Raw genomic sequence first — 15,233 nt, forward strand, 5'->3', positions numbered from 1 at the left:
TGTGAATACAAAATCAAGTAAAAATTGCAATGTTAAAACACCCACCTGTTGCCAAAGAGTGTCTCCCAAAACCCACCAATAATGGGTGCAGATTCCAAAGTTTCTATTCCTCTGACTTTATCAGAGGAGTTATTTCCATTTTCCCGGTTCCCATCACCATTTATAGTTTTTCTTAATTTTCTACAAAAAATGAAATAACTTCAGATTATTCAAGACCTTTTCTATTTATGCCCAAATTATCACTACAGAAAATTATACTGACAAATATCTACCTAAAATCAACTAGAGTTAACTTCATATACTGAAGATAAATTATGCAAGAACATTTCTGATTTAAGGGCAGAAACAGATTTCAAACCAAAGTCCTATACTATCATTTTGTTACATCATTAAAGAAATAGAACTGCTATCCAGAAACATTACTAAAAGGAAGATTTTCACTTTCATGATCAAGAGTCTTTTCAGGCACACTCAACACCACTAGCAGAAGGAGCAATTTCTTTAAGTATGGACATCAGGAATATACCCCTTTCACACATTTTAGTAGAATAACAAAAAAATAATAGCAACTGATCACTTTTTTATTGATATCCTATGCAATTAAAAGATATATCTTATAAGCACCAATGAGACACAGCATAGCACTTGATTTTCTTGGAAAACATATCAATTTAATTGAATTTATAAGAAATCTGTTGTTAAAAGTTTTGAAAATAACATTTAAAAATATTTGAAATTCATTGCAACAAATGAAAAATTCTTATTTAGTAATTGCTTATCGGAGCAAAAAAAATCTAGAGATATTCTCAGAAAAGATAATATAACTTTTGGAAGACAATGCTGTGTATACTTAAGAAATCTTCAACAGTTCCGAAATTCACATATACCATATAATCAATAAAAACATGACATGAATTCAATATGTAAAAAAGTCAAAATCAATCTTTGTTAAAAGTTTAGACCAAATAGAAATCAACTCTTATTATACACCTTTGAGGAAAGGTAAAATTTTGATACCACTAACCCAACCTACCAAGATCCTTGTTTATAGTTAATTTTCACCAAATTTTGATTAAGACTGAATTTCAAAGAAAATTGGATAGCCATGTGTAGAAGCCTGAAACAAGATCTGTACCCTTTCACCACTCACAAAAATCAACTCACAATCGATAACGGGCTTAAACCCAAGGCATGAAACTATAAGAATTCTAGAAGAAAATGTTGGAAAAACTCTTATAGACATAGGCCTAAGCAAAGAATTTATGAAGAAGACTCCAAAAGCAATCCCAGTGACAACAAAATAAATGGGACCTGATCAAATTAAAAAGCTTCTGCACAGCCAAGGAATCAATAGAGTGAATAGAAAACTTACAGAGAAAGAGAGAAAATACTTGCATGCTATACATCTGATAAAGGGCTGATAACCAGAATGTATAAAGAACCCAAATCAGCAAGAAAAATAATCAAACAATCCCATTAAAAAGTGGGCAAAAGACATGAACAGAAATGTTTCAGAAGATATACTAATGGCCAATAAACATATGCAAAAATGGTCAACAACTCTAATCATCAGGGAAATACAAATCAAAACCACAATGAGATATCATTTAACTCCAGTGAGAATGGTTTTTATTGAAAAGTCCCAAAACAACAAATGCTGGCATGAACATGGAGAAATAGGAACACTTATACACTGCTGGTGGGACTGCCAACTAGTACAACCTCTATGAAAAGCAGTATGGAGATACCTCAAAGAACTAAAAGGAGACCTACCAGTTTGATCCAGCAATCCCACTACTGGGTATTTATCCAAGTAAAAAAAGACATTCTATTAAAAAGACATCTGCACTCTAATGTTTATAGCAACACAATTCACAATTGAAAAAAAGTGGAAACAACCTAAGTGCCCACAAATACATGAATGGATTAAGGAAATGTGGTATACATATACCATGAAGTACTACTCAGTCATAAAAAAAATGGCGAACTGATACCTCTTCTATTAACCTGGATGAAACTGGAGACCATTCTTCTAAGCAAAGTATCACAAGAATGGAAAAACAAACAGCACATGTGCTCCCCATTAAATTGGAACTAATCGATCAACACTTATGTACACATATGGAAATAACATTCATCGGAAATCCAGCAGGTGGGAGGGAGGAGGAGAGGATGGGTAAAGTCACACCTAAAGGGTACAATGCACACTATCTCGGTGATAGATAGACACACATAACTTTCACTCAAACGGTACTAAGGCAATTTATGTAACCAAAACATTTGTATCCCCATAATATTCTGAAATAAAAATATTAAAAAATAATAATGTGAAATTTTTCCTTTTAAACTGTAATAAATGACAAAATCTCAACTAGGATTAAAAGTCCATAACATGGTATCTTAGCATCAAGGAGAAAACTGAAAAGTAAAGCATTCATTTTTATAAGGCAAAAAATGATCAAAAATACACAAAATAGGAAGATGTTAAATTATTTAATCAAAGATTTTATCTATCTCTATAATACCTCTTCCTGAAAATATACTACAGTATAATTTCTCCTTTTACCTTCTTCTCCGATTTCCATTGTTTCCTGACGGCTTTGTTATCTGTGTAGACACAATTTGACAGTGGACAGTTCCCATGAGTAGCATAAGGCACAAGGGTCCAAGTACTTCACTTATATTCACAATAGGCATCATCAAATATAAGATGATCGCTATAACTGAAAAGAAGAGGTTTTAACATGTAAAACATTAGAGCTCATCTTTAAAATTAATTCTGATAACTACATAAATTGTTTCTACAAAAATCTATCAATTAAAAAAGCACACAAGTCAATAATTTTCTATAAAACCCATCCACTTGTACATTAGCTTTGAGTGAAAACCCAAAGTCCTAGATCCCTTAGCAAGTGAAGAATAATGTATTAGAAGTATCTGCTTTTCTGGCAGCATGATAATCTAGATATTCCAAAAGGGTTTCCAACAAAATGTAACAAGATGCTGTTATAAAACACACATTTTGAAGTGCTGTGCTGCTCAAGGAAGACTATTTTCCAAGGCTGTACAGAAAGCAATTAGCAAAACTAGGTTCTAAACACAGGCAGTCAGGCTCCACAGACCTCACTCCTAACTACTATGCCATATCGCCTCTTTATATATGTATATAAAATGGTCAAAGAAATGATGAAAGAAATGGAAAACTATCAAAAATTATCTCCACAAAATTTCCATATACAGACAATTTAATAGATGAACTCTTTCAGACTATAACGTAATGGTTATTGTTACATAAACTATTCTGTGATATGTAAACTATTTCTGTATGGAGAAAAAGTTACCAAATTCATTTCATGCCCTAATAAATCCTGATACTCAAACACCCCAATGTCAGCACCAAAACAGTAACTACAGACTTTGCTGACTTGCGAATGTAGATATAAATTTACCACTCAAAAGTAAGCACCATGAATGTAGGTATTTTTGTCTGTTTTGTTCAATGCTATAGGCTAGGCACTCAATATTTGTTGAATAAATAATTGAAATACTATCAAAATGAATTTGACACTATAACAAAAGAATAATTCACCAAGGCCAAGTAGGGTTTATGCTAGAAATGCAAGGACAGTTTAAAAGTAGGAAATCTATCTCAGCACCTAAAACACTTGGCACAGGCATAGTAGGCTTAACTATTTGTTGACTGACCTGAATTAATCTAATAATTTAATATAATGTAATTTTGATCACATCAGTACAAATAATCTCAACTGAAAGTTATGTAATAAAGAATTTGGCTGGCCTTTGATCCCAGTTCCTATGAGATAATGTCTAAAACCCTTGAATTTCCTACTTGACAGAAATCTTTGTTATTCATTGTGGGCCGCTTGTACCACACTTGATAATTTATGCTAATGAGTTAACTAAGGATGAGGCCTTAGTCACACCAGAAAGATCAACTATATGATTAGAGTTTCAGGACTTTGAGCCACTTTGTATCAGAAGACCTCCGGAGAGTGAAGGAGGCTGGAAAATAAGTTTGACCACATGGCCAATGATGCAATCAATCATGAATACACAATGAAGTTTCAATAAAAACTCTAGTTACCAAAGCTCAGGTGAGTGTCCCTGGGTGGCAATATCCTGCATATTGCTACTTGAGGACAACAGAACAATAGCATCCTATTTGGAACCATCCCAGATTTTGCCCTATGCATCTCTTCTCATTTGTATCCTTTTGCTATAATGAAGCTGTAATTGTAGTTCAGCACTTTCCTGAGTTCTGTGAGTCATTCCATCTAATTATTAAACCTGAGGTAGTAAGTGGGGAACCCCTAAAATTCTAGCCAGTTAGTCAGAAATGAGAGTGATCCTTTCAGACTCCTAAACTTGAGGCTGGTATCTGAAGGGAGTACAGCCTTGGGGAGGACTGTGCCCTTAACCTGTTAAGTTTGGCCCAACTCCAGATAACAGTAAAAAAGTATTCCATTGAAAGAAAAATCAACATTTGTTCCCGATTTGTAATTAATCTTAAATGCTAATCTCTTCAAAACTACTAAGAATATAAAAATATTTCCTTAACATGCTAAAGACTATGTAAGTAAAATCAATGTACATGATGTATTAATGAAGACATCCTGAATCAGGAACAAAACAAGGATGACCACTTTTACTGTTATTACCTAATAGTATTCTGAAATATTGACTAATTCAATAAAAATAAATGAAATGTATAGGAAAGGATGAGACCGGATTTTTATTATTTGCCAACAATATGGTTGTATAATTACAAAATCTAAGAGAAGCACTGAAAAACTATTAGAATTAATGAAAAAGAGTTCAATGAAGTGGCTGATTATAATTTATATATAATTTTATATATAAATGAATAGCTTTCAAATGTAACAGCAAGAACTAGTTAAAATCCGTAAAACAAAGTTGTGTATCTTCAGAAGCAACAAAAACCAAAAATATTTTAATTTCAGGCGGAAATCCCCAAGTGTCCATCAGTAGATAGATGAACAAATGGTAGCATATACATACAATAGAATATAATTCAGCCTTAAAAAGGAAGAAAATTCTGACACATGCTATGTGGATAACCTTGAGGATGTTATGCTAAGTGAAATAAGCCAGTCATGAAATGACAAATGCTGTGTGATTCCACTTATATGAGGTACCTAGAGTATGCAAAATCACAGAAAAAGTAGAATGGTGGTTGCCAGGGGCTAGGCAGGGGTCCTCAAACTTTTTAAACAGGGGTCCAGTTCACTGTCCCTCAGATCGCTGGAGGGCCAGACTATAGTTTAAAAAAAAACTATGAACAAATTCCTATGCACACTGCACATATCTCATCTTGAAGTAAAAAAACAAACGGGAAAAACACCCTCATGTGGCCCGCGGACTGTAGTTTGAGGACACCTGGGCTAGAGGTATGGGGGAATAGAGAGTTATTGTTTAATGGGTATGGAGTTCAGTTTGGGAAGATGAAAAAATTTCCAGAGATGTATAGTGGTGATGGTTGCATACCAGTATGAATATACTTAATGCCACTGAACTGTACACTTAGAAATAGTTAAGATGATAAATTTCATGTTATGTATATTTTATCACAATAAAAAAAATTGACTTTAACAAGATCTAAGCAGGTCTTACAAGAAAAAAAATCCAACAAAGCTTTACTGAGGGATAAAATAGAAGTCTTGATTAAAAGGAGAGATATATCATATTCTTGTATAGGAAAACGAATATTGTAAAGAAGTCAATCTTCTGCCCACCCTCCAAAAGTATATCTATATGTATATGTGTTGGTGAAAGGGGAGGCTCAGGGGAATTAAAATTCAAAGTCCAGTGTTGTTGGTTTTGTTTTTTAGGTTCTGTTTTGTTATGATTATGATGAAATAAAACTAAACAATTTTGGAAAGAATAATCAAGCAAGAAAGCCTAAAGGAAAATATTAAAAAGCAGAATAATAAAGGAATACTTGTCTTGCTCAGTGTTAATCCACATTAAACAGCTATAGGAATTAAAGCAGTATGGTAGAGACATGAGACTACCCAGACAAATCAATGGTACAGAACATGTAGTCCAGAAAGAGACTATGGTATATATGAAAATTTAATGTAAATAATGTAATATATATCAACAAGGAATAAATTCTTTAACAAGTATGTGTAAAATATATTTAACTTGACCTTTACAATGACTAAGAAAATGCACATTCAATAATAAAAATATTTTTTTACATATCAAATTACATAACAATTTTTTTTAAATTATAATAATGCTGGTAAGATTGTGGTAAAACAGGCACTCTAATGCTTTCCAAAAGAATTGTGCTACCAGCAATTTCACTATACATACTAAAAGCCTTAAATGTTTGCACTCTTTGATCTATTAATTTTATTTCAGATAATAAATTCTAAGAAAATAATGAAAGGAAAATGTTGTTCATGGTGGCATTATTAATAGAGAAAAACCAGAAACACCCTAAATGCCCACAATATGGGAAGATGCTACATACTGAATATGTCCCTCCCAAAATTCATATTGAAATCCTAACCTCTAATATGATTGTATTAGGAGGTGGGGACTTTGGTAGGTGTTTAGGTCCTGGGGGCAGAACTCTCATGGAGGAGATTAGTGACCTATAAAAGAGACTCTGGAGAGCTCCCTTGCCCTTTCAGCCATGTGAGACAAAGCACGAAGATGGCTATCCATGAACCAGAGAGCAGGCCCTCATCAAACACTGAATCTGCCAATGATCTTGGACTTCTCAGCCATAACAAATACCTAAAAAAGTAGAAGCAGCTTTAGAACTAGGTAATGGGTAAAGGCTGGAAGAGTTTTGAAGTGTATGCTAGAAAAAAGCCTAGACTGCCATAAACTTATTTTTAAAGGAAATTCTGGTGAGGAATCAAAAAGAAAAGAAGACAGCTAGAGAGAAAGCCTCAATCCTCTTAGAGAATACCTAAGTAACCATAAACAGAACAGAGGTAGAAATATGGGGTAAAGGCTATTCTGATAAGGTCTCAGAAATGAGAAATAACATGTTATTAGAAACTGGAGGAAAGACAATTCTTGCTATAGAGTGGCAAAGAATGTGGCTGAATTGTGTTTGTGTTCTAGTGTTTTGGTGGAAGGTAACAGTTGCAAGTGATGAAACTGAATATTTAGCTGAAGTTATCTCTAAGCAAAGTGTTGAAGGTGCAGCTTGACTCTTCCTAAGTGCTTATAGTAAAACACAAGAATAGACAATGACTTAAAGATAGAATTGTCAGGCTGGGCACAGTGGCTCACGCCTAGCACTTTGGTAGGCCAAGGCAGGAGAACTGCTAAGGCCGGGAGTTTGAGGTTGCAGTGAGCCATGATGACGCCACAGCACTCTAGCCCAGGAGACAAAGTGAGATCCTGTTTCAAGAAATAAAAAAAAAAAAGGGGGGGGGGGGCAAAAAACAAGAACTTAAAGATTTGAAAAGTTTCCAGCTGACCCATCTATCCATATTGTAAAAAATGAGAAAGCATGTTAGGGAGGTTCACAGGATCTCTCTGACATCTGACCAGCTGGCTATAGTCTTAGGATTAGTGCCCTTATCCTAAGAGGTCTCTTCTACCATTGAGGACAAAGCAAGAAGACTGCCATCTATGAACCAAGATGCAGGCCCGCACCACACACCAAATCTTCTGGCACCTTAATCTTGGACCTCCCACTCTCTAGGACTGTCATAAATAAATTTGTGTTGTTTATAAGCCACCCAGTCTATAGTATTTTGGTTACAGCAGCCCAAACAGACTAAAACAGAAGAGTCATATAAATTATGGTACCCTTAAGCTATAAAAAAGTGTTTATGGTAAATCCATATGACAACCTCTCATACAGACATTATAATGAATTTTAAATGATGGTATGTCCATCTGATGGATTACTAGGTAGCCATTAGACTGAAAGCTATGAAGACAATTAAAATTAAATAAAATTAAAAATTCAGTTTCTTACTGATACTAACTACATTTTGAGTACTCAATAGCCACATATGGCTAAGCAGCTACTGTACTGGGCAGCAAAGATACAGAACATTTCCATCATCATAGAAATTCTATTTCATGGTACTTTCACAACTTAAAAAAAAATTAAACGTTTAGATTTGTAAATTCAGACATATTTTTCATCCATAATTTAAAAAAATTTTTTAACACAGATAAAAGTAGACAACATAATTTTTTCACCTTAACCTAACTTTGTCTTCTTTGTTCTATTTCATATCTTTTCTGCGTAAGTGTAATCACAATATATAATGCCCACTTTCCAAAAGTATTTCTGGTAGGCAATGGGGATATGACGGCAAAGTGATTATACTGGGTCCCTATACATATCGAGTAGAGAAAAAAATAACATCAGGTAGTGACATGTAATACAGAAATTAAAATTGATTCATGTGATGGTGACTAGGAGGTGGTAAGACAATTTAGAAAGGATAGGAATGGCATCTCTATGAAAGTTACATCTGAACTGATACCCTAAATATGAGAAAAAAGCCAACCATTTGAAAAGCCTTAAGAATGCTTCAAATAGGCTGGGCATGGTGGTCCCTCCTATAATCTCAGCATTTTGGGAGGCTGAGAAGGATGGATAGCTTGAGGCCAAGAGTTCAAGACCAGCCTGAGCAACACAGCAAGACCTTGTCTCTATAAAAAATAGAAAAACTCAGCCAGACATGGTGGTACATGCCTATAGTCCCAGCTACTCAGGAGGCTGAGGCAGGAGGATTGCTGAAGCCCAGAAGTTTGAAGCTGTGGTGAGCTATGATGACACTACTGTACTCTAGTCAGGCCAACAGAGCAAGACCCTGTCTCCAAAGAAAGAAAAAATGCTACCATTTGACCCAGGAATCCCATTACTGGGCATCTACCCAAAAGAACAAAAGACATTCTTAAAAAAAGACATCTGCATTAGAATGTTTACAGCAGCGCAATTCACAATTGCAAAGACGTGGAAACAACCCAAGTGCCCATCAATACATGAGTGGATTAATAAAATGTGGTATATGTATACCATGGCCATATGTATACCATATGTATACTCAGCCACAAAAAACAATGGTGATCTGGCACCTCTTATATTATCCTGGACAGAGCTGGAACCCATTCTACTAAGTGAAGTATCCCAAGAATGGAAAAACAAATACCACATGTACTCACCATCAAATTGGTATTAACTGATCAACACTTAAGTGCACATATAGTAATAACATTCATTGAGTGTTGGGCAGGTGGGGGGGAGGAGGGGATGGGTATATACACATTTTATGGGTGCAGTGCACACCATCTGGGGGATGGACATGCTTGAAGCTCTGACTCGAGTGGGGCAAGGGTAATATACATAACCTAAACATTTGTACCCCTGTAATATGCTGAAATAAAAAAAATTTTTTTTTAAATGCTTCAAACAGAAAGAAAAGCTTTGTGTGAGGAAAAGAAAAAAATGCCATGATGCCTGAGTGAACATGGAGAACAGTGGTAAGAGGTGACGTTTGAGAGGAGGGCAGGGAAAGGATCATGTAGGGCACTATGGGCCATGGTAAGGAATTTGGATTTTTATTCCAAGGCCAACAGGAAGTCACTAACGGGTTTTAAGCAGGCAAATGACATGATATGGATTCTACTTCTAAAATATTTCTCTAATTGCTATAAAAAGAATGATTGGTAGAAGGAAAGCTCAGAATAGATGTTATACCAGTGGTCTAGATAAAGAAATACTGGTGCTGTGGAAAACGGATGGTAGCAGTAAAGACTGAGATAGAGTTAAGAATTTGGAGGTAGAACTTACATGACTTGATGATAACATCAGGATATGACAGGTGATGTTAGGGTCGAGTAAGAAGATTTAATTTGTCACTGGAATACTGGTGATCAATGGTGTCACTTAATGAAATGGAGAAGACCTAAAGAGGAGTACACACACACACACACACACACACACACACACACACACACACAGAGTTCCATTTTTTATATTACTAAGTTCAAGACACCTATTAAATCTCCATATTGAAATGTCAAGCAGGGAGATTTATAAGTCTCAAGTTCAGCAGACAGATCTGACCCAAAGATATAAATTTTGGAATCACTAGTATATCAATTATATTTAAAGTAATAGGGCTTGATAAGAGTACCTACAAAACAGAAGAGAACCCAGGATACAACCTTCAGGTAATTCAATATTCAAGGCTCAGACAGAAGACAAGACTGAGAAGTCATGGCCAGTGAAACAGGTAGAGAGAAATTCAAGAGAGGAGGAAGAGTTAGACAATCTTGTTTATTCTCTCATAGCAAATAATTTTAAGATGATCCCCAAATGGTGTACAGCCCTTCATTTTTGTGTACTTTAAACCATCAAACGAAAGGGTAAATGTAAGAACAGTAGGTCCTTGTAGTAGCAAAAGCAGCAAAAAGAAACTTTTATAGCTTACTCCACCTTCCCCCAATTACCTTGCATGAGGTAAAGCAGTAGCAGCCAAACAAAGATTCTTAAAGAGGTAACCTGAATCCACCAATTGCTGAACAATGGAAAAAACACAACACGAACAAGCCCCTTCCGAGTTAGAGATGTCCATGGAATTTCAGGCTTGGCTTTGGCAAATGTTGAGCCTTTAAAGACACAATAAAGCAAAACATCAAACATTTATATATACTATATGGATGCCTACTTGTAGCACTACATTAAACACAAGTGAGAGCAAAAAAATCAGCATATAACCTGTTCAGTTAAAAAACTCTCTTATATGTTTGTTAAATGTAATAACTTCTAACTTCAGTCACTAGGACAGGAGCTCAATTATACAACAGCAAGTCTCCCTGTTCACCTCTCCTTCACCTTTATAGAAATCATGTAATTTATATAGTCACACAGTACTAAGGCAAAGAGTAAAAGGTGCTAAAACCTGACTGATGAGAGAAGACTGTTACTTTTAGAAAATAAAGTATACCCTCACACAGGGAAGATAATCAAAAAACAGTCTTTAGTATCACTATGAAATAACATAATGTGCATAAGAAACAAAACAATTTTAGAACTCACCTCTGATTAAGTCAACATCAATCAAGTCTGGTTTTATGTGACCCATCTTTTTTGGTTTGTTTTTGAAGCCCTAAGATAAAACAAAACAAAACCAAAATAAACAAGGAAAAAAAGCCCTTTTAAATACAAAAGATAAATATTTCTTTTTCTCTGTATCTAATTCCCTTTTATGTGGGACACTTTAGTCCTAATATTCCTTAAAGGAACCTGTCATTAATATATATCTTACTTTAGTTTTTAACCTCATCAACTAATGCATCCATGTACTTTATCACTTTTTAAAATATTCATACACGGCCAAAAGATCAATAAATGAAAAATAGTCCCCTGAGCCACCTCACTTCTCCTCCCAATTTCGCTCCTCAAAACCAAGTAACTTTTTTTGCTTCTATTATTATTTATAATTGACACATAATAATCGTACATATTTATGGGACAAAATGATATTTCAATACATTTATAGAACGTATAGTGATAAAATTAGTATAATATGCATATTCATCATCAAAACATTAATCATTTCTTTGTGTTAAGAACATTTAGAATCCACTCTTCTAGCTATTTGAAAATATACAATCAATTCTTAATTATAGTCACCATATAGTACTACAGAATGCTAGAACTTATTCCTCCTGTCTAGTTGGACTTTTGTATTTGTTAAGCAACTTTTGACTATCATTCCCAGTCTCTTACACTTGTCAATTTCCAGTAACAACTATTCACTCTAATTCTATGAGATCAACTCTTCTAGCTTCCATATATGCATGAAAACGTGTGGTGTTTATTTTCGAGGTCTGGGTTATTTCACTTAATGTAATGTGAATGACAGAATTTCATTCTTTTTATGGCTAAATAGCATTCCATTCTGTATATACACCACATTGTCATCTGTTGACGGACACTTAGGTTGCTTCCATATCTTGACTATTGTGAATAGTGCTGCAATAAACATGGGTATGCAGATAATATCTTCAACAAACTGATTTCCTTTCCTTTGGATATATACCCAGTAATGGAATTACTGGATCATATGGTAGTTCCATTTTTAGTTTTTGAAGAACTTCCATATTGTTTTCCATAATGGCCATACTAATTTACATTTTCACAAACAGTATATAAGAGTTCCCCTTTCTCCGAATCCTCACCAGCATTTGTTATTTGTCTTTTTTCATGATAGCCATTCTAACTGGAGCAACATGCTATCTCATTGAGCTTTTTATTTGCATTTTCCTGATTACATTCAGCATTTTTTTTATATATCTGTTGGCCATTTGTATATCTTCTTTTGAGAGATATCTATTCAGTTCATTTGCCCATTTTTAAATCAAATTCTTTTCTTCTATTGATTTCTATGGAGTTTCTTCCATATTATGGATATTAATCCCTTTTGGATAAATAATTTACAAATGTTTTCTCCCATGCTGCAGGTTGTCTCTTCACTCTGATGATTGTTTCCTTTGCTGTTCAGAAGCTTTTTAGTTTGCTATAATCCCACTTGCCTATTTTTGCTTGTTGCCTTTTCTTTTGAGGTTTTCTCCATAAACTCTTTGCCCAGACCAATGTCCTGTAACATTTCCACTTTCTTCTAGTAGTTTCAGGTCTTGCATTTAAGTGTTTAATCCATTTTGACTTGATTTTTGATGTGGTGAGAAATAGGGGTCTAGTTTCATTTTTCCGCATATGGATATCCAGTTTTCCCACCACCACTTTTGAAGAAACTGTCCCTTCTCCAATGAATATTTGTGGTGCCTTTGTTGAAAATCAGTTGGCTGTAAATATGTGGATTTATTTATGAGGTCTAATCCTGCTTGATTGGCTTATGTGTCTACTTTTAGGTAAGTATCACACCGTTTTCATTACTATAGATTTGTAGTCTATTTCAAAGTCTGTTAGTGCAACAATCCCCAACCTTTTTGGAACTAGGGACCGGTTTCATGGAAGACAATTTTTCCACAGACAGTGGAGGGTGGGGGATTGGTTCAGGATGATTTATGCACATTACATTTATCGTGCACAGTGTTTACTGTGCATATTGCACTATTATTATTATAGTGTAACATAAAATGAAATAATTATACAACTCATCATAATGCAGAATCTAATGCCATCACTGATCTGATAGGAGGCAGACAGAGTTCAGGTGGTGATGCAAGTGATGGGGAGCAGCTGTAAATACATATGAAGCTTCTATCACTTGCCTCCTGCTGTGCAGCCCAGTTACTAGTTGGCCATGGCCTGGTACCGGTCTGCAGCCCAGGGGTTGGGGACTGCAGCCATTAGTGTGAAGCCTCGAGCTTTATTCTTTTTACTCAAGATTGTTTTGGCTATTTGGGGTCTTTTGTGGTTCCCTATGAATTTTAGAATTGTTTTGTCTATTTCTGTGAAGAATATCATTAGTATTTTGATAGGGATTGCATTGATTCCGTAGACTGCTTTTTGTAGTATAGTCATTTCACAATATTAATTCTTCCAATCCATGAACATGGAATGTGTTTCCATTTTTTTGTGTCCTCTTCAATTTCTTTCATCAGTGTTTTGTAGTTTTTCTTGTACAGATCTTTCACCTCCTTGGTTAAAGTTATTCCCAGGTATTTTAATTTTTCTTTTTTTTTTTTTGGTAGCTGTTGTAAATGATATTGCTTTCCTAACTTCTCTATTAGCTCATTGTTGGTATATATAAATGCTACTGATTTTTGTATGTTCCTTTTTGTATCCTACAATGTTACTGAATTTGCTTATCAGTTCTAAGAGTTTTTTGGTGGAGAATTTAGGATTTTCTATATAGAATATCATGTTGTCTATAAACAAGGACAATTTGAGCTTCTCCTTTCCAAGTTGGATGTCTTTATTTCTTTCTCTTGCCTGCTTGGCTAGAACTTATAGTACTATGTAGAATATGAATGGTGAGAGTACACATCCTTGTCTTGTTCCAAATCTTAGAGAAACAGCTTTCAACTTTTCCCTGTTTGGTATGATGTTGGCTATGGGTTTGTCATACATGGCTTTTACTGTGTTGAGGTCCAGTCCTTCTCTACCTAACTCATTGAGGGTGTTTATCATAAAGCATTGTTAAATTGTATCCCATGCTTTTTCTGCATCTATTGAGATTATCATATAATTTTTTCCTTCATTCTGTTGATGTGATATGTGACGTTCGTTGATTTACACATGTTGAACAATTCTTGCAGCCCTGGAATAAATTCCACTTGATTATGGCAAATGATCTTTTTAAGTCCTACTAGATTTGGTTTCCTAGTATTTTGTTGAGGAATTTGCTTCTACGTTCCTCAGCTAATTATCCTTTAGTTTTCTTTTTTTGTTGTGTCCTTATCTGGTTTTGGTATTATGGTAACACTGACCTCATAGAATGAGTTTGGAAGAACTTCCTCTTTAATTTTCTGAAAGAGTTTGAGAAAAATTGGTATGAATTCTTTAACTTGTAGAATTCTGCTGTGAAGCCATCAGGTCCTGAGCTTTTCTTTGATGGGAGAATTTTTATTACAGATTCAGTCTTGTTACTAATAATTGGTTTGTTCACATTTTCTATTGCTTCTTGGTTCAATTGTGATTGGTTGTATGTATCCAGTATTTATGCTAGGTTTTCTAATTTATTGGAGTATAGTCTGTAATGGTTATTTTTAATTATTTCATCTTATTTTTTGAGACAAGGTCTTGCTCTTTTCTCCTAGGCTTGAGTGCAGTGGCACAATCATAGCTCACTGAAGCCTCAAACTCCTGGGCTCAAGCAATCCTCCTGTCTCAAACTCCCAAGTAGTTAGAACTACAGGCATATGCCACCACGCCCACCTAATTTTTTTTTTTCTTTTGCAGACACAGGGTCTTGCTTTGTTGCCCAGGCTGGTCTTGAACTCCTGGCCTCCAATGATCTTCCCACCTTGGCCACCCAAAGTGTTGGGATGACAGGTGTGAGCCACTGTGCCTGGCCCATGTAATGGCCTTAAATGATTATTTGTATTTCTGTGGTATCAGTTGTAACGTCTCCTATTCATTTATGATTCTATTTGGGTCTTTTCTCTTTTTTTGTGATTAGTCTACTAAATGGTTTATTAACTTTACCATTTCAAAAAAATAGAAATACTCTTTTCTGGCCGGAACCACGAAGGGTGTCGAAGAGAAGAAAAAGAGAGGTTCCTGCTGT

The 15,233-nt window shown here is 34.9% G+C and overlaps 1 protein-coding gene across 2 annotated transcripts in view; it reads right to left on the bottom strand.

Annotated features, from left to right (window-relative positions):
* PHTF1 (putative homeodomain transcription factor 1) overlaps nt 1–15,233 on the bottom strand; it is a 65,162-nt gene that overhangs the window by 33,636 nt on the left and 16,293 nt on the right. For both annotated transcript variants that reach the window (XM_012778435.2, XM_075999998.1), the window contains exons 4-7: nt 11,075–11,144; nt 10,486–10,644; nt 2,567–2,723; nt 46–180 (exon numbers count right to left, since the gene is read on the bottom strand). In XM_012778435.2, coding sequence (XP_012633889.1) covers nt 46–180; nt 2,567–2,723; nt 10,486–10,644; nt 11,075–11,144 — 521 coding nt within the window. The remainder of the gene's footprint in view (nt 1–45; nt 181–2,566; nt 2,724–10,485; nt 10,645–11,074; nt 11,145–15,233) is intronic.

The sequence above is a fragment of the Microcebus murinus genome, chromosome 2 (assembly GCF_040939455.1).
Source record: "Microcebus murinus isolate Inina chromosome 2, M.murinus_Inina_mat1.0, whole genome shotgun sequence".
Taxonomy (NCBI): Eukaryota; Metazoa; Chordata; class Mammalia; order Primates; family Cheirogaleidae; genus Microcebus; species Microcebus murinus.